Source organism: Pelophylax lessonae, assembly GCF_965119305.1.
Source record: "Pelophylax lessonae genome assembly, chromosome: 2".
NCBI lineage: Eukaryota > Metazoa > Chordata > Amphibia > Anura > Ranidae > Pelophylax > Pelophylax lessonae.
The window spans coordinates 558,999,604-559,025,614 of record NC_138769.1 but is presented as its reverse complement, the minus strand read 5'-3'; the positions used below and the strand labels follow the sequence as shown (position 1 = coordinate 559,025,614).

The 26,011-nt window shown below is 41.8% G+C and overlaps 1 protein-coding gene across 3 annotated transcripts in view; it reads left to right on the top strand.

Moving 5' to 3' along the window:
* The window catches only part of ITGA7 (integrin subunit alpha 7), a 270,988-nt gene extending 247,566 nt beyond the window's left edge, over positions 1 to 23,422 (top strand). For 2 of the 3 annotated variants that reach the window (XM_082248451.1, XM_082248450.1), the window contains exons 22-25: positions 1,293 to 1,406; positions 1,500 to 1,598; positions 11,705 to 11,830; positions 22,414 to 23,422. In XM_082248451.1, coding sequence (XP_082104577.1) covers positions 1,293 to 1,406; positions 1,500 to 1,598; positions 11,705 to 11,830; positions 22,414 to 22,584 — 510 coding nt within the window. In that variant the 3' untranslated portion in view covers positions 22,585 to 23,422. Of the gene's footprint in view, positions 1 to 1,292; positions 1,407 to 1,499; positions 1,599 to 11,704; positions 11,831 to 18,113; positions 18,231 to 22,413 lie in introns of all 3 variants that reach the window. The other variant, XM_082248452.1, reaches the window with a different exon arrangement.
* Positions 23,423 to 26,011: the final 2,589 nt, after the last annotated feature.

Sequence of the window (26,011 nt, the reverse complement as noted above, 5' to 3'; positions counted from 1 at the left end):
GGTGCATGGGAGCGGAACTGGGAGGGAAATTCAAATGTTGCACAAAACACAAACACATAAAAAGGAGGTGATACAGTGTAATCTGAGAGGATTACACTGTATCACTTTAGTATTAGAAAAATATCAAATATTATAAATTGTAAATTATAAATTATATTATTAATATATATTATATATATTATATATATATATTATATATATTATATTATTTATATTTTATAATATATTTTATACTTTATCATATATTTATTATTAATATAATATTTATATTTTATAATATATTTATATTTTATAATATATACAGTATATATATATTATAAATTATAAATATCAAAAAATTGTACCGCTTTTGGTACATAATTCCTTACATAATCATACCGCCAGGGAGGTTAAAGCGATTATAAAGTCTCTGCTTTTTTTTCTATAAAAGTAACCTCCTCTGTGCAGTGGTTTTGTACAGGACAGCTCCTCTTCTCGGGTCTCTGGCTGGAGCTCCTGGCCCCTCCTTCCTGTTGAGTGCTCCCACAGTAAGCAGCTTGCTATGGGGGCACCTGAGCCAAGCTGCAGCTCCGTGTGTCCATCCAGAAACGGAGCTGCAGTTCAACCACGCCCCCTCTCTCTGCTGATTGGATAACTGAGTTTGATTGACAGTAGTGGGAGCCAATGGGGTGGCTGCTGTGGCTCAGCCAATCAGTAGAGAGAGTCCTGGACAGCTGAGGCATCCGTTGACATTGCTGGATAGAGAGGGTGCTCAGGTAAGTATGAGGGGGGCTGCTGCACACAGAAGGTTTTTATCTTAATGCATAGAATGCATTAAAATTAAAAAACCTTTTGACTTTACAACCCCTTTAAAAGTTTACTACTGCTTTAAGTTGTAAAATACTTCCTAATGCTTGTAAATGAACCCATACATGACTTGATCACTCCAACTAATGCTTTTATGTCTGATATCACATTTGAATATCGGCCAATGTATTCCAATCATTACAGTGGACAGTGCTGACTCATGTACACTTCCAGAAATAATTGCAGTTAATGTACACCCTATTGGCAAACATATAATAGGCATACAAATAAACAAACATCATTACGATGTTCTTATTCACTTTGTTCTGCTGTCAAAGTACTGGGGATCTGTTGATCAAATGTGCCTCAAACAAAAACTTGCCAATAGCATAGGAAAATAAAAAGGAGAAACTGATTGGCTATCTTAAGCAGTATAAAAAATGCAGACAGTTTTGATAATCAGTTCTACTTTTGTTGTAAGTATAACAAATCTGTCTATTTTTCAGGATTGCGAACGTGGCACTGCTCACTGTACGATATTTCAATGTCCTCTATACAGTTTTGACCAGCAGGTGGCGATCAATGTCCATGGACGGCTTTGGAATAGCACATTTTTAGAGGTAAAATGCCCTTGTGAACCCAACTATTATTATTCTACTACAAATTAAAATGTATTTTCCTTTTGCAATGTTATAATGTTTTTTTCCCTTTAGGACTATCCATCTGGAAGTGCCCTAGAGGTGGTCATTAGAGCAAATATCACTGTGAAGTCAAGTATTAAGAATCTAGTACTGAGAGATGCTACAACACAGGTACACTAATAATACCTCTTTGTGATTGGCCGCGTCCATAATTTAAAAATGTTCCTTTGTATACTAAAGTCATGCCTGCCATTCTCACAATATACTGCATGTATATGTGTGATATGTATAAACTGTATAATATGAAACACCTTACTGAGCAGGGGTTTTGCTTAGGCTCTGTTCACATGTAGGCATCCCGGATCGCGGGCATAATCAAAGTCTTCTTTTGAGGGTTAGGCATCCTGCGATTTTGTTTGCACGATTTTACTGCGATTCCTTGGGCAACAATCGCAGCAAAATCTCGCCGCGATCAGGGTGCCACTGGAAGTAACCGGGGTCACAAGCGCGTCCCATGAATTGCAGCGATTTGGGATAGTGAGCAGATTTTTACTGAGATTCATTGGGCGACAATCGCAGCATAATCATACTGCGATCGGGGTGCCATTGAAAGTAACGGGGATCACAAACGTGTCCCGCGAATTGTGGCGATTTGGGATCGTGGGCAGAATTGCGGCGATTCTGCCCGTGATCCAGGATGCCTAGATGTGAACAGAGCCTTAGTGTATGTATAGCAAAAACATTTCTATTTAGTTTTTACTAGGTTAGAGAGAGTAGAGAAGGTATAAACCGCTATCATATTGTGTTTATCAATACTTTACAGTTGTCACTGGAACAAGTGTCACCATTGGAAGGTTTCCTAACACTTCTTGTTCTAGTGATAACTGTAACATTTTGGATATTCTCTCTTTTTCTATCTCAGTGACAATGGTTACCAGGACAAATGGAGAAAATGAATCTACCCAGAGAAGACACATAATAACAGCATATAACAAATATAATATTTTGGCGAATTTCAGTCTGTGTCTTTTTGCCATGTGCTTTCGTTTCAATGTTTTTGTTGGAATTTTTCACAAAGAATGAATTGATTCCAGCAAACAGTATTGAATTTCCACATATTAAAAAAGTACAATAATTCAAACAAAGGAGAAAAAAAAAAGTTAAGAGGCGTGTAGCTCAGCGAAGCTAGCCCTACAATCAGCACAAAAGAACTCACACTCAAGTGTGTTTCTTTAGTGCTATGTTTGTGCTGTTTTGTGCTGTAAAAATTTACATTTTGTGCTGCTTTTATTTTTAAGATATTAGCAGTTGTTTTTTCCAGACTATGACATCATCTAGCCCCACCCCCACCCACAACAGCCAAAGGACATGAAACTGGGTTGGTTGGTTAGTGCTGCGTTTGTGCTGATTTGTGCCGTTTAAATTTCCGTTCTATCTTTTATCCTTTTTGCATTATTATTGAATTATTACGGGTCACCAAAGGTCACTCAGCCCCCTACAACACCCAAAAGACATGAAACCAGGCTGGTTGGCTAGTGCTACGTTTGTGCTGGTTTGTGCTGTTTAAATTCCCATTCTATCTTTGATCATTTTTTGCATTATTAATGATTTATTAAACCAAAGGTCACTCAGCCCCCTTACATGTTATTAAATTTTAAAAACAATTATACCATTTGTTAGGGCTATGTTTGTAGCAATTGTTTTTTTTACATCACCCAGCCCCCCCTACAACAGCAAAAAGAAATTAAACCGAGCTGGTTGGTTAGTGCCACCTTTGTGCTGGTTTGTGCCGTTTTCATTCTATCTCCTTCTGTTTTCCAGTCATTATTGATTTATTGACGGTCACCAAAGCTCACCCAGCCCCCCTACAAGAGACAGATGACACAAAACTGGGCTGGTTGGCGACGCCTTTGTGCTGGTTTGTGCTGTTTAAAACTTTGTTATACTGCTTTTTGTTTTTCAGTTATTTATTGTTTAATAAAAGTTACCCCCCTATAGCATCCAAAAAACATGAAAACCAAGCTGGTTGGTTAGTGCTGTTTTTGTACCAGTTGAGGTGTTAATATATATATTATATTATATATAATATAATATATAATATTTTATTATTATTATTATATATTAAGATTATTTGTGGTGCTTTATTTTTTTAATAATAGTTTTTTCTTTAACCCAGTACCCAATTTGACTCTGATTTCCCCCAAATCTGACTGGTTCTCTAAGGCCTTGGATGCATCTGTTTGTGTTGTTTATGTATGTGTCCACTAGAGTTCCTCTCTACATCATATGTGCCCATCAGAGAGCACCTATAAATCTCATACAAGTGAACAGCATACCTACATACTGTATGTCTAGTAAGGCAGGGCACAGGTGGGAGTTCGGAGAAGGCAGGGGCTGCAGGGGGTGGGAGCTGGCAGAAGGAACGAGCTGCAGGGTCAAGAGCTGGGCGGAGAAACTTGCTACAGGGGGCTGGCTGGACTGGTTGCTGGAACACCGACGGCCCTAGCAATGAATGACTGCTGAGCAGTAGGGATTGCGCACTGCAGACTGGTGAGCTGATGGTCTGGACACGGGAATCACTCGATCCGTGTCTAGACGGCGGTCTGCCATTTATTGAAGGCTGCTCTAAACATTTCCAACCAGCACATGCACAGTACAGCTACTTGGAGATTTCGATAAGTTGGAGATCTAGACAGAACAATGATTTAATTTTAGAGAAATTGCACATTATATTTTACATTGTATCACCTCAAGTCCTGCCCACTTTGCACCCAATGTTATTAAATGTTCTTTTTAACAGAAACAAAGGTTTATTAGAGTTAACATCCACTACAATTCAAAGAACAATAGGTGGTACATGCACCACTCTCCAAATGTATGCATACAAGATAAAACAGAAAATAGGACAAAGCAATTAGCATTTACAGTGTACAATCCCACCATCCTAACAGGGCCAACAGAACGTCTAAGGCATGTCTGGGTATTGGGAGCAATGTCGGATACAACCAGGTAGACTAGTGGAACCTCCCACCCACATAACAGCAAGGATCACCCACCTGTAAACCTTCCTAGGTTGACAGAATACGGTTCAAAACTAGATCCGTCTGAGACAGACCCGGGGTATCCAACCAAGGGTGCCATAATTTCTCAAATTTGGCTGAACAGCCTCGGTGTTGCCAAACATGTTTTTCTAACCGCAGGGTGTCTCCCATCTGGGCAATCCATTCTCCCACCGTGGGGGGGGGGGGGGGGCAAGGGGAAGTCCAGTGTCTCAGGATCAGTTTACGGGCCTGAAACATTGCCCTTCCTATGGCTTGCCCTGTAATGTCATCCACTGAGAGGTTACCCAAGATCCAGAGAATAGATTGCTTGAGGTCTTCCGTGAAAGAGACACCTGGAAAACCATTTAAAAAAAATATTGGTTCCTATAACTGCCTGCCAGTATATATGTAGCTTCGGGCCTCTCCATACCATGTGGATGAGGTCCCTGTGATCCTGGCAACACCTAGAGCCCTTATGCCCATCTTAAACAGTTTGGCCAGGGTGTAGTGTACTCTCAGGAGCAGATACAGTTGGGACAAGCGCTGCGCCACATTAAGCGAGCAGCGCTGGACAGTCAACAGGGCCTCCTCCCACTGTTCATCCTCAAAGGAACCCACATCCCTCTCCCACTTGGTGGCGGAAGTGTCCGGATGACCCCCAAGGAATACCTGTTATAGCATGCGATAGCATTGGGAGATAAAGCCTTTGTATGAAGTAACCTCACTGACATAGTTAAAGATGGGAGTAGGAGTAAAGTTCCACAGGTCTGTCCCCTGTTGTGCTCTCTCTGCATGTTGTAGTTGATAATAGTAAAATTTCATGGAGTCTGGCAGGCGGAACAACAAACTAAGCTCCGAGAAGGGGCGAAGTAGGCCCCCAGAGAAAATCTGCTTCAGGTAAATCACACCCCTCCTTTCCCTCCTAACCCCACATGTTATTTAACAAGTTCCGGGTAATGGGCGTTGCCCCAGATCGAGCTAGGGGCTGTAAAACCGTGACATTTTGCAACTGCCTGGTCTTATTCCACACCTTCTGCATGAGGACATATGTAGGGTATAGCTTATTAGATTTGGCGAAGGCCAAAACTTCCAAGCCTCGAAAGACACCCCCCCCCACTGATCATCAACAGTAATAGCTATGTAATAGGGTCTTGAGTCACAATATCCGCACCATCGCGTGGGCGAGCCACTCGGGCTATCTGCTGCAGTTGGGACGCGAGGTAGTATAACCACGGGTTGGGCAGGGCCAGACCACCAGCATCTTTGGGTTTTTGGAATTGTTCCAATTTCACTCTAGGGTGGCTGGTACGCCAAAGAAGGGATCTAAATATGGTGTTGATAATGCAGAATATTTTAAGGCGGATCACAACGGGGGAATTATGAAGGACGTACAGGAGCTGGGGCATAAGTATCACCTTATAAGGTACGCACGTCCTGCAAGGGACATTCTAAGCCTGTACCATAGCTTAACCTTGGTCCAGAAGCGAGTTAAGAGGGGAGTCATGTTGAGTTTAAGAAAGTCTAATGAGCGAGGGGTAATCTGAATGCCCAGATACTTGAAGGAGGTGTAGACATGGATATCGTGGGTAATGAAGGAGAGCCTTCCGCAGGTGTATCTAGTAGCATTAGGGATGACTTACTCCAATTTATCACCAGACCCAAGTAGGTACCAAACTGAGTTATGACCCTCATCGCCTCCTCAAGAGAGGTGCCACCATCACTCAACAACAGTAAGGTGTCGTCCGCATAAAGCATTATTTTTTCCTGAAAGTGACCATATTGAAAGCCAGCAATCTGCGGGTCCGCCCGGATCAGTGCAGCCAAAGGCTCCATGGCCAGAGCAAATAGGAGAGGGGACAACCCTGCCTGGTTCCTCTATACAACTAATAACTCCCAGATACTCTTCCTGCCTCCCTAATGACCACGCACGGATTAATATACAGGAGCTGGACCCAGGAGATGAAACTCTCCCCAAATCCGAAGCGTTTCATCGTACACAACAGGAAAGACCATTCGACACTGTCAAACGCTTTATGGGTGTCTAGAGATAGCAAGGCTTTGGTTTCCCCACTTGTAGTCATAAAATGAGAAGGATGAATGGAGGACAACAGGTCTCTCCTGCCAGCCACGCGGCACCTCTTCCAGAACACAGAGAGGTTTCATCCCTAACTGCATGAAAAGTTATTGCTGTAGTTGTCGATACAAAGAACATCACAAACTCTTCAAAGTAGGGGATGGAGTATGTACCTCCAGTCATCCTCACCATGGACACAGGAATCCTCCAGGCACCAGAGTAAACATCCTAACCAAAGACGAAGCACTCATCAAAGGTAAACATTAGTCCTCCTCCACCTTTTGAAAACATCACAGGAAGTGACGAAACGCGTCAAGGTTGTGGAAGCACGTTAGCACGCTACGCACCACGTGGAACACAAGCCGGAACACTCCGCTCGCCACTCTGCTAGGAGGTGTTTGTAAGCGGTTTCTTTGCCTGCAAACTTGGAGTTTGAGTCTTTCTTCGCTCCGATTTTTATGAATATTTGATGAATAAACTTTTAAAACGATAATACACTATCTGGAGCCTTTCTTTTAACCCCATATTCTGAGGATCGAGATCGGGTAAGGAGGAACCTAACCTGTATCCCACCAGGATCATCCACAAAGGGGATCCCCAATCCGGCCTGAACGGCCTCCAAGCGCTGTAGGTCCTAGTGCTGTACAGCACATAGGACCCAACAATTCTGGTAAGTCATTTATTTCTACCACAAGCCACAGGAAAAGAGGAATCCACATCATGAAAGTCACAAACTTTTATTTATTGAGCACGAAGCACTTTGCACCTGATCGCTACTTGAAAAGACTTTATTTATTGAATTTTACATTTATTTTATTCACATATATTGATCACCACCGGAAAAGACTTATTTATCTATTTATCAATTCCTTGGAACTTTTTTTTTTTAATTTTCATGTGTTTAATTGATCTGTATTTTCACTTATACTGTAAAGATACGTTTTCAACATTGTTCACATACATTAAGTTAATTGTTTTTCTGCGATAAGCGCTGTATATAGCCTAGGCTATTTTTCTATTAGTCCTCCTCCGCTCTTTCCCGTCCAGCCGGACGCAGAAAGTGCTCATTGTGGTCAAGCCAGGATGAGGCCTCCCCTGCAGTTTCAAAGAAATGGGCCTGGCCCAGGCAGTAATCCGCAGCTTGGCTGGATAAAGCATGGCATAGGTAGCCCCGATGCGCTGGAGCCGTTACTTCACCAACGAAAATCATGCCCTGTTCTTCTGGACCTTGGCCGAGAAGTCCGGGTAGAGGGAGACACGTGCACCGTTAAACTGTATATTTTGCCTCTCCCTGGCCATGCAAAGTATGGCTTCCTTGTCTCTAAAGTTCAAGAGGCGGGCCAGCATAGTGCGAGGTGGGCGACCCGGTTGCAGGAGTCTGGGGGGGACTCTGTGTGCCCTCTCCACCGCCTAGAGTGACGAGAAGAAGGTGGCCCCAAAAATATCTAGGAGCGATTGCCCTCCACCTTTTCTGGCAGGCCCACGATGTGCACGTTATTGCGCCGTAGTCGATTCTCAATATCCTCAGCTCTACGGTCCGTGGCCTTTGCCAGTCTGGAAGTATTTTGAACATCCCAGGAGGGGGGGAGCTGGTCCTCCAAGTCACTGACTCTGCTTTCAACCGCTATAGTGCTTTCATTGACCTTCTGGAGGTCTTGCCGGATTAGGGACACAGTCTCTTTAAGTCCCCCAAATTGTTCTTTTAGCAGGTCCACTGAGGCTGTGCATTTGTGGACTGCATGTAGGATGTCAGCGAGGGTAGGTTGAGCCGCAGGGTCGGCTGAGCTGGCTACATTCATGGGCTGCACAGAATCAAGGCCCTGCAGTACAGGGGAGGAAGGATTCATCCCATCCAGCGTATGGTCAGCTCGGTGTGTACACTGAGAGTGCCCCGCATTACCCCCCTCGGTCTCCCCCAGCAGCGAAGGCACCTTCTGTGTGTAAAAGCGTATGTCCCTGGTGCTGTCTTCAGTGGCTTTTTTGGATGGTTTAGGGAGCTTTCTCGCAGCGTCCTTACTCACTGTGCTCCCACGCTGTTCCCGCTGCGGGAGGGCCTCCACGGCGCCATTTTGACAGCATGGCTGTGTCTAACTTGTTCTGACAGGAGCCCATAGAAGGAAGATGGGCCAGAGATACACCGGAGGTAAGTGCAGATGATACAGGGCTCAGGGCGTCCGAAAATGCAGTGGATGAGAGGCTGGAGAAGGATCAAAGCCGGGTAAATGTACAAACCGGCACAAACACAGCACGAAAATACGGTAAAAGATAGAACAGAGGTTTAAAAGACACAAAAGCGCCACTAACCAACCAGCCCAGTTTCATGTCTTTTGGCTGTTGTAGGGGGGCTGAGTGACCTTTAATAAATCGGTAATAATAAAAAAACTATAAAAAATAGAACAGAGATTTAAATGGTGCAAACCAGCACAAATGTGGCACTAACCAACCAGCCCAGTTTAATTTCTTTTGGCTTTTATGGGGGGGGGGGTGCCTGGGTGATGTCATCATCTAGAAAAAAACTATTGCTAATATCTTAAAAATAAAATGACAAAAAAAAAAAAAAACAGCACAAACGTAGAACTAAAAAAACATGCTTGAGTTTTTATTTGTGCTGACTGTAGGGGGGCAAAGTGGATGGGGTTTGATAAAAAAAGAAAAAAAGCTATTATAACTAAAAAACCATATCAGCAAAAATAAAATTGTTAGCAGCACAAGCATGGCACTAACTAACCAACCCGGTCTCATGTCTTTTTGGTGTTGAAGGGGGGCTGAGTGACGTTTGGTGACCTTTCATAAATCATTAATAACGCAAAAACGATAAAAGTTAGAATGGAGAGTTAAACACAAATCAGCACAAACGTGGCACTAACCAACCAACCTGGTTTGTGTCTTTTTGTGTTGTAGGGGGGCTGGGTGATGTCATTGTTTAGAAAAAACAATTGCTAATATCTTAAAAATAAAAGCAGCACAAATGTAAATTATTACAGCACAAACATAGCACAAAAGAAACACACTTGAGTTTTTATTTGCGCTGATTGTAGGGGGTCAGCTTCGCTGAGCTGAGGCGTGTGCCCCTAAATTCCACATTTACAACAGGTTTAGTTGTCAGTTAAGACTACCCTTATCACATACCCTAAACCCATGTCAGCACACTTTTATTATATTCCCGAGCCTCTGCAGTCTAGGGATTGTTGCCTATTCAGAGGCGCTATAATACAATCATCATATTGAGTCTTCCTGTCTCCGGGAGACACGGGTTGATTCAGGATATGCCCTGCACACTCGGAAGTGTGAGCCTTCTCCTCTAAGGGGAGAGGGACCCACTGACTTTCACTTTTGTAAAACTGTGCATTCTGAGTTTAACACTGGAATAGAAGGACAAAGTGAGAAAATAAAAAGAGGGGTCAAGGATGAATAGGAGAAGTGTAAGGAAAAGGAGGGGGGGGGGGGGAGGCTCCATGCTCCGGTACACATCCCCCAGGTGGCGCTTTAATCAGGTATAGCCCGGGGATCATTTGTCAGATATCTGATTTACGGACCCCAGGATTTTCCAAACACCTTCATTTGGTCATTTAAGATTGCAGATAACTGTTCATTTATCATGAGCCAGGAAAGCTTGTTCTTGAGCTGGTCAAATGATATTATAGCCTTCTTCCAATTTCTGGCTATGCTACTTTTAGCAGATACAAATATGAAAATGAGGAGTCGTCTGATTTTTCGAGGCTTCCTCCACCTAACATCCTAGCAGAGCATGTTTTGGGGACTTGGTCAGATTAAGTTGGGTGAGAGTATAAATAAAATTATAAACTTTCCGAAAGCGCCTCACCTTTGGGTACTGGCACCATATGTGGTACGCTGTCCCTTCCTTACCGCAGCCTCGGAAACACTTTGAAGAAGCTTCTGGGACATAAGTAGCCAGTCTGGATGCTACCATATATCATCTTATTGCCATGTGCTTTAAGCGATAATTTGTATATCCCAGATTGAATACTGTTTGGTTGTGGTCTTCGACACACAGACACATAGGGAGTAAGTATAGTTCTGTCTTTGTAAAACCCTCCTCTTTTTTATTACTTTTAAATTTAAAAAAATGTAATGACAACTCCACCTAATACTTATTCTCCATTTAGGCCTTAGTAGGGCAGGAATGGATCTTTCTTTACATCTTTACTACAGTCTGGAAACTCAATGTGGGGGGGGGGGGGGCTCTCTTACTGCTCTCATTGCTGTGACAAAACAAGCAAATGCTCTTAGTCCATTGCTAATGCTAATGGCTTTAGAGAAATGTTTTATGTCAATATTATGGAGGGTCTGTTAGAGGAAGTAGCACACAGATCTTTTGTATTGGCTGCTCTTCGGGGCTGCTTCACAAGAATATATGGTGAATTAAAGTGGTTGTAAGGTCAGAAGGTTTTTTTTTTATCTTATGCATTAAGATAAAAAGCCTTCAATGTGCAGCAGCCCCCCTCTGCCCCCCTAATACTTACCTGATCCAATATCTACCCAGTGATGTTGAAGGATGTCTCGGCTGCCCAATACTCTCCCTCCTCATTGGCTTAGATAGCAGTGCAGCAACATTGACTCCCACAGCTGTCAATCAAATTCAGTGAGCCAATGTGGAGAGAGAGGGAGCAGGGATGGGTCGCCTCTCCATGTCTGAAAGGACACACAGAGCAGCGACTCAGCTCGGGTTCCCCCATAGTAATCTGCTTGATGTGGAGGCACTCGTCAGGAGGTAGGGGCCAAGAGTGACGAAGAGGGACCCGAGAAGAGGAGGATCATGGCCACTCTGTGCAAAACCACTGCATAGAGCAGGTTAGTATAACATGTTTGCTATTTTTAACCAAAAAAATATGAGACTTTACAGTCACTTTAAATGAAATTGGTAACAGCAAAAAGTCTGATTGGTAAAGGCTTGGGGAGCCATACAATGGTGACATAAATGTCAAGCATTGGATCGAATCAAGCCCCTTTATCTTAAAATGGAAAATAATTATCAATATAAACCTATTGTTTAATCATATGGCAGAAGAGTTACAAAGATCCCTGGAGAAATGGGTGATGTTTTATCATACTAAACATTTTTTAGTCATGGCTGCAGCCATCTGCACCAGAAATATTTCTGACTTATATTTCAGTTTTAACCATTTTGCTCACACCTATAGATCTCTGTCATGCTGTACTCTGATCTCGATATTGTGGCACATGGAGGAGTTCCTTGGTGGATCATTCTTATTGCAATTCTGGCGGGCTTATTACTGCTATTACTCCTTGTATCTATCCTTTGGAAGGTAAGAAGCATGAATCACCAGTTTTGTTGTATTAAAATGTGAACCAATGTGCTATATTTACTCTATTATTAAATGTGCATCTTGTGAGTAACTTTCTTCTGTGCACAAGCAGAACTGCACTTATTATAATGGGAATTATAGGCCAGTGCCTGGGACAGAAGAGTAAAGGGGGGGGGGGGGAGGCAGCATTAGGCTTCAATACAGCAAACTTTCTCCTTATTTTGTTTCCCTCGTCTGGACGCCTCTGGATATTCGTGGCTAATTTTAACGAGAGAACCACAGAGAAAAGCAGGTGCAGGGGATATTAAGAGGAGTCCAAAGGATCTTTATAGTTCAGGAAACATGAAATCATCTGTCCTTCTTTTTGTTTGGTGATCTGTTCAGTGAAAAAGTAGCTTTGTGTGAAACCCAGATATTATGCTTTCTCCAACAGTTCATTCAAGCTGTAAAATGTCTACTAAATTAATCACATGACACAAGGAGCGGAAAAAGGACCGAAAATCAAATAATCACTTAGATCTGCTGACTGCTGGTAGACACCTGCTGGTGGCCATTGTGCCATTCCTACTCATGAATTAGGCTGCAGGGTGCAGAGTGCCTTTCAGGTGTTTTTATTTGACGGTTCTTGAGTGTTTTTAGAAGTGTTTACAAGCATTTTACAGCTTAAAAGTGGTTTTTGTTTAGCCAATAGAAAACACTAGGAGTAGGAGAGCTGAAGGAGATTAGGGCTGGAGAGCTGCTGTTTCAGCAGAAAACAAGCGACAAAACGCTCATGTTGCACATTTTCAGGCATTCCCATTAAACTCTATGGGGCCCAATCTGCCAAAAAAAAGCTCATGTACTTTTTTGAGAGACAGACATTTTGCTTCAGACGACAGAACGGTCAGATGTGAACAGGGGCCATTGAAATAAATGGGATTTGGCTTGTTGAGGGTTTTATAGCTACAAACTTCAAGCAGAAAATTGCTAAGGTGTGAAAAGGGCCACCAACAAATGTTTTGACTGCCTAGGGCAGCATGCTATTTAAATTAGGTCCTATATTGTAAGGATCTGTGAATCTCTGAACAACCACTGATGATTCACCCTACGTTCATATCTGTTTTTCAGAAACGCACTACAGTACATTTAACATGGTTTCCTATGTTTACATCTAAGGGTTTTTCAGCCGGGGTGTTTTTGGAAAGGGTTGGGGACTTTTATCCCGCAGCAGATTGTGTTTTGCATATAATAGACTTCAATGGGGTCACACCAGAAATGCAAGTGTTGCCTTTTTGATGCATTTTTTAATGCGTCTTGTGTATTTTTTTATTTTCCCTTTAAAAACACTGTATATAGCTGGTTGCTAAGGCACAGGCTGGAAAGCCGGCTACCACATCCTTCACAACCGATGAGTCATCAGCTGTCAGCAGGAGCCCTGCCCCCCCCCCACCCTGAAGCACCTTGTCCCCATGTTAATGGCCAGTGATTGTGGGGGTCTGGGGGCAGGAGAGTCATTGGAATATGGAAGCCCCCTTTAAGAAAGGGGGCCCCAGATCCCAGCATTCCCATCCCTCATGTGAATGAGTATTGTACCCCTACCCATTCACCAAAATAAAGCAGTGTAGTGTTACAAAAAGAGCCAGTTTTTGACAGATCCTTTGTTAAAAATGAAGAATGTCCCCTGTCGTAGTTTCAACGTCACTCACAATGTCTTCTTTCTCCACCGCCGCTGACCCGCTGAAAATTAAAAAAAACGCTTCTCCTTGAGTGCTGGCTCCCACCATTCTGTCAGCTCCAGGTGTCTGACAGTTCTTATATAGCTTTGGGGCGTGGCCATGTGGTGACGTTACTCTCAGACCCACTCAGACCCATGCCTCCTTGTAAAGTCCCAGACCCGGGCATGATGAATCTGAATCGCAAAGGGGCAGGATCTCCGCCTGCCCCAAAACATCCTCCCATGTTGAGGGAATGTGGCCTGGTATGGTTTAGGAGGGGGGGAGCGCTCGCTTATCCCCTCCCTTTCCTGACCTGCCGGGCTGCATGCTCAGATAAGGGTATGGTATAGATTTGGAGGGGAAGGGGGAGCCCACACCTTTTTTGTTTTTTTTTTTGATGTGGGGGTCCCTTTCAAATCCATACCAGACCCCCCTGAAGGGCCTTGTATATATTTGGGAGGCGGGAAAACCCCACCCCCTTCTTATTTTTTAGCTGGCAGTTCTATTTTTTACATTCAGCTGTCAGCAGGCAATCCCGCTGACAGCTAATGACTCATCAGAGGTGGTGGCCGGCTTCCTGGCTTGCTCCTTAGCAACTAGCTATATACACTGTTTTTAAAGGGACATAAAAAAACACACACACACAAAATGAAAAATGCATAAAAATGCATCAGAAACGCAGGTTTAAAAGCACAAAATGTGCCTGAAAAACGCATCAACTGCACCCACATTGATGTGAAGCTAAACTTAAAGTAGAATCATCAGTGTTATCCAGCACCTGACATGATATCACTGAATAAAACATTCAGCTTAAGTGCTTCCATTTAAGTAATGGAGATACCCAACGCTAAGTCAGTACATGTTTTGCTTTGTTTCTCACTTAAAAGAATTTTGCTCATCTCCTAATTACATCACTTGCATTAGTTTTATTTCACATCACTTTACAAAATGGAATCAGCACGCACTACCGTTAAAGTACAATCCTCTGGTGTCCTAGCATTGTTTGCCAATCTACAGTATTAAGAAAGGTTCACAGAAAAAGGAATAGAGTCGATAATGTTATCATCTAGCACTCTCCAAGAGATTTCATTAATGTTTGCAAATCTAAGTTTAAATAAAAATAACTTAGTAGGGTGCCCCAAGTAAGAACTTGCAATCCCACTAGGGAAAAACTGAAAAATTAAGTTGCTGTTAGTAGCAAAAGAAGGACTGGGGTGTTTGATGAAACTTTGCAAGAACAAAACAAAAGTATGAGTAATGCCACCTTTAAATGTGGCACATAAAGCATGGCTGCATTCAGATATCCCAAGACAGTGGTCGCCAATCTTTAGGACCTCATGGACCGCTAAACTCACAATTTTGAATCCCGCGGACCACTACCATGAATTTTACATGCCTTATACACACAATGCTCAGGAAAAAGTCTAAGTACTGAAAAAAGGGCCTTCTGTGTGTACTTTGCCATACAGGTGCAAGTATGGCAACGTTCAACAGCTTTGACTGTTACTAGACCTATTACTTTGCTGTGTTAGGGGCCTTCAAAGCAGAATTACAGACAACACATACAAAGCATTAGTGGTCATTCAACGCATATCTTAATACCAGAGGGCTGATAAGCTGCAATATACTATATTTTTGTTCTTGAGTAAAAGGAAAAACCCCCTTGGCAGTGGGGACTGCCCCTGCACTGCAAGGGTTAAACACAGAAGAAAAAATGAAGCAATCAACTCTCTCAAAACCACCTAAATAAATGATGCATCTCAATTGGAATGACAGATAAGAGCTATATAATGTAGAGCTGTAATCACCTCCGGGCATTCATGAGTAGAAATGCTCATTAACCAAAATAAATTATATAAATCTATGAAGGTACTATCAAATTTTAATGAATAAATACAAGCACAGGTACCCCCTAGCAGCAAACAATGATAGTAATCAGCTAGAGTCCAAGAGTCTATCTGATGCAGCTCTGTCAGCTGAACGGGCGCAGTAGGTAACCGGCTGTTCACTGCCAGGTTCCCTTAGTCGAGATGGCGGCGGCAGCACCCGAGAGCTGATTGAAAAACCGGATTTGTGGACAGCTAAGTTCCTATTATTAAAAGTCAGCAGCTACAGAATTTGTAGCTGCTTACTTTTATTTTTTTTCTGAAGGAGCGAGCCTGGAGTTCCTCTTTAACAAAGCATCTTTTTAAAAGATTTATCTCTTTTTACTCGCCATGAATACATTGTACCCGCACAGTTGGTTCTTTTATTATTGCTGTCAGTTGGCAGTAGGACTTTTTTTTGTTTGCTGCTACTATTAGGCCTACACAGCATAGCCTCTGACTGCTTTTTAAGGGCCCAGGTAACCCCACAGTAGGCCGATGAAAATGCGTCCCTATGAGCACCAGACTGATGTGACATCACTCACCTGTTTGGACCAGACTGACAGCGGCTGGGAGCTATTTATTTCTGAGACATCAATGCCTTCACTGCATGGAGGATTACATAGCTTACCATAGCCCCGTTTCCAGAGATTACATGCTTAGACTCAGGCCTTGTACAGTCTTCCTAACGGGACCCTCCAACCTACACCCCACCTATCCTCCTGGAGTGCAATGAAAAAAACAGCACTGATTTTATCCTCCTACGCCCTGAAAATGAAAAAAAGTCCGACCTCCTGGGCCCCTCCGTTAACCTGATGGGGCCCAGGAAAAAGTAATTTAAGCCCTGTTAAGCAAGTAGGAGCTGGGGTGTGGTCTAGTAAAACCATTTATTAATTTAGGCAAACATGGACAATAAAGTTGCTCTGCCCCCCCCCCCTGTTTTACTGATGAGGCCTGGGCCCAGTACAACAGGACCAGTTGTACTGCCTTATCAGCAGCCCTGCTTAAACTGCCTGAAGTTCATTCTATTCCCTGTATGTGAATGCAATATTATAGAGATTTTTTTTCTTTAACAATAAATTATTGTTTTTACTCTATTACTACACTTTTCTTTATGCAATTTGTCTTCTTCCTTTTTTTATGCACTGCAAGGGTTAAATGCTTCTTTATGTCTAAGGGACTGCAAAAAGCAGTTTTACTTAACCGATCCACATCTCCGTCCAGGCTGTAAGTTTGATCCCCACAGCCTCCTTTCCCCTATGCTCCGATAGTCACAGGTCCTCTGACATCATCAAGTCCAATGTAAAGCCCAATAGCCCTGCATTGGATGTGGGAAAGCCAAGGGACAGTCCACTCCCATAATGTAGAGAAGAAGAGGAGAGTGTCAGCAGCTGGGGGAGGATCGGGTAAGTAACACTGCAGTCTCCAGTCCCTTAGACCTAAATAAGCATTTAACCCTTACAATGCAGGAGCAGTCCAATTACAAGAGAGGATTTTTCCTTTTCTTGAAGATGAGCTTTAAAGGTTAAAGTGTTTGTTACCCTAAAAAAAAAAAAAAAAAAATATATATATATATATATAGAGAGAGAGAGATCCTGTTTCCTTATAGCAGGTTAAACAGCACAGTGCTTGTGCTGTCTAACCTGCCCCTCTGGAAACTGTAAACAAAACCCGGCTGATCCTGCCACTTCCTGTGTCCCCCTCTGTGTGCTGACCACTGTAATCATGGCTAATAAGCCCTTATCACTGTGGTCTGCCCGTGTGCCTCCGTCATCCGCTGTGTCTCCTCTCTGCTCTCCCCCCTCCCCTTCCTGCCTGTCAGCTTGGGAGTCGTGTCTCTGTCTACACGGGCTGCTGTTAATAAAAAAGTAAAATGTCACTGCTAGCCCCTCTCTTTTAAGCTCCCATCCTGCACTGTATAAGTGTTTGTGAGAAACAAATACTCTAAATACCATTTTGTATAGTAGCTTCAGGCCAGTTACGTGACTCCCGGCCGCTGTAACACTACAATCCAGGGCTACAGCGGGAGGGGCCAAGCGGCAGCTCTGCGGTCACGTGACTCCTGGCTGATGGCAAAGGGAGAGGTCGGCTCCTCCTGCTGTAGCCCTGGATAGTAGTAGTATCAGAGCGGCCGGGAGTCATGTGACCGGCCTGAAGATACTTCACAAAAAGGTATTTAGAGGCTTCATTTCTTACACTTATACAGTGCAGGATGGGAGCTTGAAATAGAGGGGCCGGCAGCAAGGCATAATTTAGGGCTACAAACCCTTTAACCCTACCTATTGTACCTAACCCATGTTACCCCCGTATTGAGGTTGTAATATGTAACATGGTGCAAATGTAAACACCCCCCATGGTGGATTTAATGATTTGAAAGTCTCCTATGGAAAAAATTATTAAATACACTTTTTTTCCTGCAGGTATATGCAATTATTTTTTTTTCTAAAAAATGAACTTAGCCTTGAAGACTTCTTTGTTGCTTTAGGTAGATGTATGGATCCAAGGGGTTAGTCTAATCAGCAGCCTCACAGCTCATATGTAGTAGGGTCAAACACATCTCCACATGCGATAAAAATCTTATATCCATCCTGTTCTAATTTTCTTTGGTATTCTATGTTTCTGTTCAGCATATCACACTGTATCCTCATGCTAAGTGATACAGATAAACACATAACTTAGGCAACAAAACTTTAGCTCATTGCTGTCTTCACCTATTACTTCCAGTGCGGTTTCTTCAAGAGAGAGTCTGCAGAGTCCAAGTATAGAACAAACTACTATCGGGCACATTTGGGGGTACAGCCCTCCGAGGCACAGAGGCAGGCCGAGGAGGATTTCTAGCTGGTAACATCCAGCACGAGTGTGTTATGAAATGCTGCATAATATTCTTTATATCCTAATCACATGCTGCTGTTTAAAACTAACCTAGTTATAATGCTGCAGTGTGATTTGCTTGAAAATATTATTCAGAGTGGAGATGATTCTTTTCAACAGACATTTATTAATATTTATTATTTAGTAATGGATCTCTTGGTTTTTTAATGCGTTTGCTGAATTAATGCATGCTGTATGCCAGCCAAAATGCAAAGTATAAGCCTTCTCACAGAGATCCTTATATAAACAGTTGGATGCAGTGTTCAGTGGCAGTGATACTAGTGTATTATGTTTTAGTAACCACTGTCTTGCATGTTTCTCCCATGTACTAGTATAGGCATGCTAAGGTACTGTCCACTTTTCGTATATGGCTCATCTCTTTATCATAAAAGCATCACTACAAGAAGTAAGCTTCCAGTTGTAAAGAGTGTACACCTAGGGAACATTTGTAATAGAGAGTGGATATCAACTGTATACCCCAAGATTACTCCACATCCCAGCATATTCATAAAATGCAAGTTGCGTTAGCCCAGGAGAGGCGAGTCTCATGACTTTGGAACGCCTTGACAAGGCTTATCCCAGTTTTTTTTTTTTTTATTCTTCTCTTCCATTCAGAAGATTGTACTCAGCGTTCTGCTGGCTTCAGGTCTTTAAAGTCAGTGGAGTGCTAATCACATATATAAAGCACATTTTAGTGCTTTATAAGCATGTATATACCGCTGCTTTAAAAATGGCTCCTTTAGGGTTGCAACTAGAGATACACCAAAATTTCGGTGGCTGAAACAAATCGGGCGAAAATGGTATTTTGGGCATTTTGCCAAAAGAAGAAAAAAAGGTGTCGATAAAGCGCTGATAAGGGCTGTGGGTTGCGGAGGGGTGGAGGCACGGCTACGTAGTGAGGATGCCTGTGTTGCGCATGCCCAGTGGTAGTGGCCGTGCTGCCGGGTGACGTCACTCGCTGGATGTCTCGGCATGCACGTTCCCCACAGTTGGGAGTCAGGAGCATACAGGGCTTCAATGGCGAGCGGGCTCCGTCTCTCCTGGATGGATGTGGCTACTAAATTCATTTGGTGAGCATTGCCGCTGGAGATCTTTCTAACTGCTCTCTAAGTTAACTGTACAGGATTGACATCCAAACTGAAGCTACTTGAAATATAAAATACAATACAACATTGATTGATTGCATGCTATTTAGAAGGATATAGCATTTAGTAGTATGCGATTACTACTACTATACTAACAACAGTTGTTTAAAATGCACTACCCTTTTGTTAGTATAGTACAGTGAAGGCGAACCTTGGCACTCCAGATGTTTTGGAACTACATTTCCCATGATGCTCATGCACTTTGCAGTATAGTTGAGCATCATGGGAACTGTAGTTCCAAAACATCCGGGGTGCCAAGGTTCACCATCACTGGTATAGTATAACATACGACAGAATGATATCTTTTTATAAATAGCATGCAGCAATCATAGCAATCAATGTTGTATTTTTTTTTTTTTATTCTTTGGTACAAGATGCACTGCGGTGCAGACATAACTTGCATGGCAAGGGAGCTGCACTGTTTTACAAAGCTGATTAGTTCGGTTTAGATTTATTTTATTTTCTGTGTCCAATTTTTGTGTTACTTTATTAAAGTACTTATTTTACGTTACTGGATTGTATTTTTTAAATTCAAATTTATTTAAATTAATTATATTAATTAAAAAGTTGAATATAATACGATTACGATTATAATAATATCATATAATATATAATAATATATTTAAAAATATATACGGTATATCCTTTGAAACTGTCATTTTTGGTTTCGGCCAAGTGCATCCTGAATTTTCGGTTTCAGCACTAACATTACCATTTCGGTGAATCTCTAGTTGCAACATATGGTGTTCTGTTACAAAGCCTGTTTTATGCATTGATATACCTTCTTAGACATAATGAGGATGGTTTACTAAAGGTTTTGAGAATGTTCTCACAATGAAATGTCTAAAAATGTACTTCAATTATCCAATCATGTGAAAAGAACATACCTGTTTGCTTATTTCATCTGCACATGATTGCATAATTAAAGTGAATCTTCACACTTTTTATTGTGTGAACACTCTCAAATCCTTTAGTAAATCATCCTCAGTCTGTGTGCACAGTATGGTCACCTGCTGATTTGGCATCATTCACAGGCAGCTTAACTCTTTAATAATTATCTAGCATTAAACAGGAGGGGAGGAGAGAGGGAGAAACCAAAAATCACATTGTAAGCACGTTGTAGTGGCCCAAATCCTCCACTAGATATCAGCCTACTACCTCCACCTGCAAAACCAGAAAAAATAAAAGTGGGACAGAACATATGGCATGCCACCAAGCCACCAAGTTTAACTGATCTCAATAAGGTGGCCTTGCAGGGGTTAAAACTCGAGTTTTTCAATAGAAATGATCATACTCATTGTCAATCACTTTCCATCAGTATTGTTACAATATTGTTACAATACAATACCTTTCCAATTGGGATATTAAATTCAAGAAAATATAAATCCTGTGAGGCACCACTCAAGTAAATGACTCCCATAAATATTCAAAATTCTTGACTGAATCTAAAAAAATCTTTGTGGCTATTAGGGATAGGGAGACATCCCTTCCCAAATGATAGCTGCAGTGCCTTTGACTACTTGATGTTTAGTGAAGGTCAAGGAGACAAGACACTCCTATATTTTAGTCAAGCACTCACCATAATGTAATATTAAAGAAGAGTGTTGTTCAGTGAGCAATACCATATAACATAACAGAATTCAGCTTTCCATGATCTTGCCACATTATACCAAAGATTGATTGCTGATTATATTGGAAATATTGTTTGCCCTATACTTTGACTGAATTTTGATAAATAGCTTATTCCTGGTTAGTAAACTTGTGTACTTTCCATCTAGAACTAAAAAAATTGAGGTTTATGTAAACTGTTGAGGTTTATATATCCACTTGACCTTCGAAAGATTTATACCCCTTTATTACCAGAGCATTTTTTGCTATACAGCACTGCGTTACTTTAACTGACAATTGCGCAATTATGCAAAGCTGTAAATAAATAACATTCTTATTTTTATTTTTTTACCACAAATAGAGCTTTCTCTTGGTTGTGTTTGATCACCCCTAGGTTTTTTGTTTTTTTTGCGCTATAAACAAAAAAAGACTGACAATTTTGAAAAAGAAACAATATTTTTTACTTTTTGCTATAAAACATATCCAATAAAAAATGTAAAAACTCAAATTTCTTCATAAATTTAGGCCAATATGTATTTTGCTACATATGTTTTGTAAAAAAAAAAAAAATTCCAATAAGCAAATATTGATTGATTTGCACAATAGTTATAGCATATACAAACTATGATATGTAAACTGGGATTTTTATTTATTTATTTACTTTCATACTAGTAATGGCAGCTTATAGTGAGACTGCAATATTGCAGCGACAATCTAACACTAACTGACCCTTTTGACACTTTGTGAGATCTAGTGACACTAATACAGTGATTAATGCTAAAAAATATACACTGTCACTGTACTTATGACACTGGCTGGAAAGGAGTTAAACATCTGGGGCACTCAATTGGTTAAATGTGTGCCTAACCAGTGTTTTTGTGTTTACTATTTGGTGCTTTTACTAAGGGATGTGCTGAATTTTATTCCCTACTTTGCCGGGAAACAAAATCCAGCACATTCCTGCTGACAGGACAGAGCTCTATCTTGTTTACATAGGCAGAGCTCTTTTCTGTCTTTCTCCTTGCCGAACAGTGGGTGCCATTGGTCATCCGGCTTGCACCCACTTATCGGCTTGTGCTGTGACTAATTATGTTCCCTACATGGAAGTCCCAGATCCAGAACAGGAGAGCCACTTTACCGCCATATAAAATATTTGCAAGCACATTCAGAGTAAATTTTTGTTATGTTATGTCTTAGCTATGTCATGTTTTTAGCATATTAGTGTAAAGTAAAATTGGTTGTCATGGAAAACACAGTCCACTCCTCTCTCCAACACTTCAGTACCTCAAACATATTCTACAAATTCCAGACCCAAAAACACAGCTGGATGGTAGTGTACACATAAACTTGTTCCTTAATACTTTGCCATGTTCCCTAATGTTGCCCTATTTTCTTTATAGTGTGGGTTTTTTAAGAGGAAGCATTACCAAGATAAGCTGCCACAGTACCACGCTGTGAAGATCCCACGGGAGGAGAGACCCATGGTTCTGGAGGAGAAGACAGGGACCATTAAAAAGAAAGACTGGGTGACAAACTGGACTGAAGATGGCTCTGTAAACAATTATTCCTAACATCGGTATCATTCCCTGTTGGGGTATGACCCCTCCTGTTGAGCAGTCCTTGTAATGGGAAGGCTGGATCCTTTACTTTTGGGTAGTTTCTTATATTTGGTTTTATGCTCTTTTGTATATAAAGAAATGATGATATTTGGAGATATTGCAGCCTTGGCTTGATATTACAACATCGGCTCGCCAGAGCTTGCGGAGTGAAGATACCATGGTTGGTTTTTAAGCCACTTCCTTCAAGTAATAATAATGTTGGCTTCCCAGGAGGACTATAGAAAACTTTTGTGGGTCCCCCAGAAAGAGATCCCTGGGAATTGGTCTGCTCCTGCAGTCAATGACACTGTAGAATCACTGGTGGCCTGCAACACTTTTACCACAGAGACTTTCAGGAATGTACAGATGTCTGGATATTCACATGAATTATTAAGACTCTTTCTACTATACAATAAGAACTTGATATTTTGCTGTGTATATATTTGCAAGAGTATGAACACTGGCTTACAAACATTCACAATGTCTAGAGTATGAACCTGCGCTAAATCTCAAGTTTGAATGGTTTAATTATAATGAAGCAGAGCCAGTTACACTGAGTGAATGCATGATTAATATTTATGCCTTAACCTCAAGATAACGTTTTATATTACACAATGAGGGCACTCATGGAGTACCTCTGGGTATGGTACTGAGAAGTGTAAATGAATAGTGTAAGTTCTCCATATGACAATCCAGTTAATATGTCTCATAATCTAGGACAATTCCCCTGCAGTCTTTCAGTCAAGGTAACAATTGATAAAATAGATAGGATAAGGCAGATATAAAGACCTAGAACACAGTTATGAGGGTTAATGGCTCCTAGAACACAGTTATGAGGGTTAATGGCTCCTAGAACACAATTATGAGGGTTAATGGCTCCTAGAACACAGTTATGAGGGTTAATTGCAATCAGCCATTCCACTACTCTTCTCAACACAGGATAGAACTATGGACCCTTCTTCCCACCAGTCCACTATACAACAGTCTTTTGGACCCTGCTTCCAGCCAGTTCAAGGTACCTATCCGTGTTAGCTAAGTAGGGAACCAGACTTTAGGTAATCAACAGTATTTCACTATGCTTTATTAATCACAATGCAGGAGCATAGTGGTACAATCTGTTTCATACAGCTAGGGCCCTGACAAGAACTCAAATGATTTGAAATGCGTTGCAGTACAAATATAAATAACAGTATACCATTTAGTGCCTTAAGTCCAAATTTCTAAACCAAACAATCACACAACTACATTTTTGTCATGAGAATTTGATTGCTACTTTTTCCCATGGGAAAGCAGTAATAGAGACCAACCATAGACCCAGGGATTTTCTGAGGCCTACTGAAGCTTCAGGATACTCAGAACTACTATATGCTTCCTTCTATTTATCAGTACAGAAACGTTATGTTGACTTGTACCATACTATACCTATTTTCCAACTTTCTCTCTTAGAATTGTTTAAGAAAGTACTTTGAAATTATTAGAATAGCAATACGAAGACAAAGGGAGCAACATAAAATATTATTCACACACAATTTTGATGCTCAGACACACACACACACACAATGATGATGCTCAGTTACCATATACAGGACAATTAAAAGTTGCCCTGGTGGGCATGGTTCCATGGCCACTGTTTTTTTCAATTATAGGTTGTCCTGTAATCAAGGAGTTAGCGTCACATTTTACAAAATTCATTCTACCTTTTCTCAAAATGCCCGAAGTAATGAAATATGAGCAAACTACAACTAGACCTACACAGAGACACCTAAGAAATAGACAGTTGTTTGCACAAGTATATGCTTTAACTATACAGTAGCTCACAAAACTGAGTACACCCCTCATATTTTTGTAAATATTTTATTACATTTTTCATGTAACAACACTGAAGAAATGACACTTTGCTACAATGTAAAGTAGTGAGTGTACAGCTTGTATAACAGTGTAAATTTGCTGTCCCCTCAAAATAACTCAACACACAGCCATTAATGTCTAAAGCGCTGGCAACAAAAGTGAGTACACCCCTAAGTGAACATGTCCAAATCGGGCCCAATTAGCCATTTTCCCTTCCCAGTGTCATGTGACTCAGTGTTACAAGGTCTCAGGTGTGAATGGGGAGCAGGTGTATTAAATTTGGTGTTATCTCTCATACTGGTCACTGGAAGTTCAACATGGCACCTCATGGCAGAGAACTCTCTGAGGATCTGAAAAAAAAAAAAATTTTGGCTTAGGCTGTAAGAAGATTGCCAAGACCCTGAAACTGAGCTGCAGCATGGTGGCCAAGACCATACAGCGGTTTAACGGGACAGGTTCCACTCAGAACAGGCCTTGCCATGGTTGACCAAAAAAGTTGAGTGCACATGCTCAGCATCATATCCAGAGGGTGTCTTTGGGAAAGAGAGGTATGAGTGCTGCCAGCATTGCTGCAGAGGTTGAAGGGGTGGGGGTCAGCCTGTCAGTGCTCAGACCATACGCCGCACACTGCATCAAATTGGTCTGCATGGCTGTCATCCCAGAAGAAAGCCTCTTCTAAAGATGACTAAGGACATGGATTACTGGAACCATGTCCTGTGGTCTGATGAGACAAAGCTAAACGTATTTGGTTCACATGATGTCAAGCGTGAGTGGTGGCAACCAGGTGAGGTGTACAAAGACAGGTGTGTCTTGCCTACAGTGAAGCATTGTGGTGGGAGTGTCATGGTCTGGGGCTGCATGAGTACTGCCAGGACTGGGGAGCTACAGTTCATTGAGAGAACCATGAATGCCAACATGTACTGTGACATACTGAAGCAGAGCATGATCCTCTCCCTTCGGAGACTGGGCCACAGGCAGTATTCCAACATGATAACGACCCCAAGCACACCTCCAAGACTTCCACCGCTGAGGGTCAAGGTAATGGACTGGCCAAATATGTCTCCAGACCGAAACCCTATTGAGCATCTGTGGGGCATCCTCAAACCGAAGGTGGAGGAGTGCAAGGTCTCTAAAATCCACCAGCTCCGTGAGGTTGTCATGGAGGAGTGGAAGAGGACTCCAGGGGCAACCTGTAAAGCTCTGGTGAACTCCATGCCCAAGACGGTTAAGGCAGTGCTGGAAAATAATGGTGGCCACATAAAATATTGACACTTTGGGCCCAATTTGGACATTGTCACTTAGGGGTGTACTCACTTTTGTTGCTAGCGGTTTAGACATTAATGGCTGTGTGTTGAGTTATTTTGAGGCGACAGAAAATGTCACTGTTATACAAGCTGTACACTCACTACTTTACATTGTAGCAAAGTGTAATTTCTAAAAAAAAAAAAAAGATATAATAAAATATTTACAAAAATGTGAGGGGTGTACAGACTTTTGTGAGATATGGCAACTCTTCCTTGTGATGTACCCAAGCTAAAGGGTTAGGATTAGT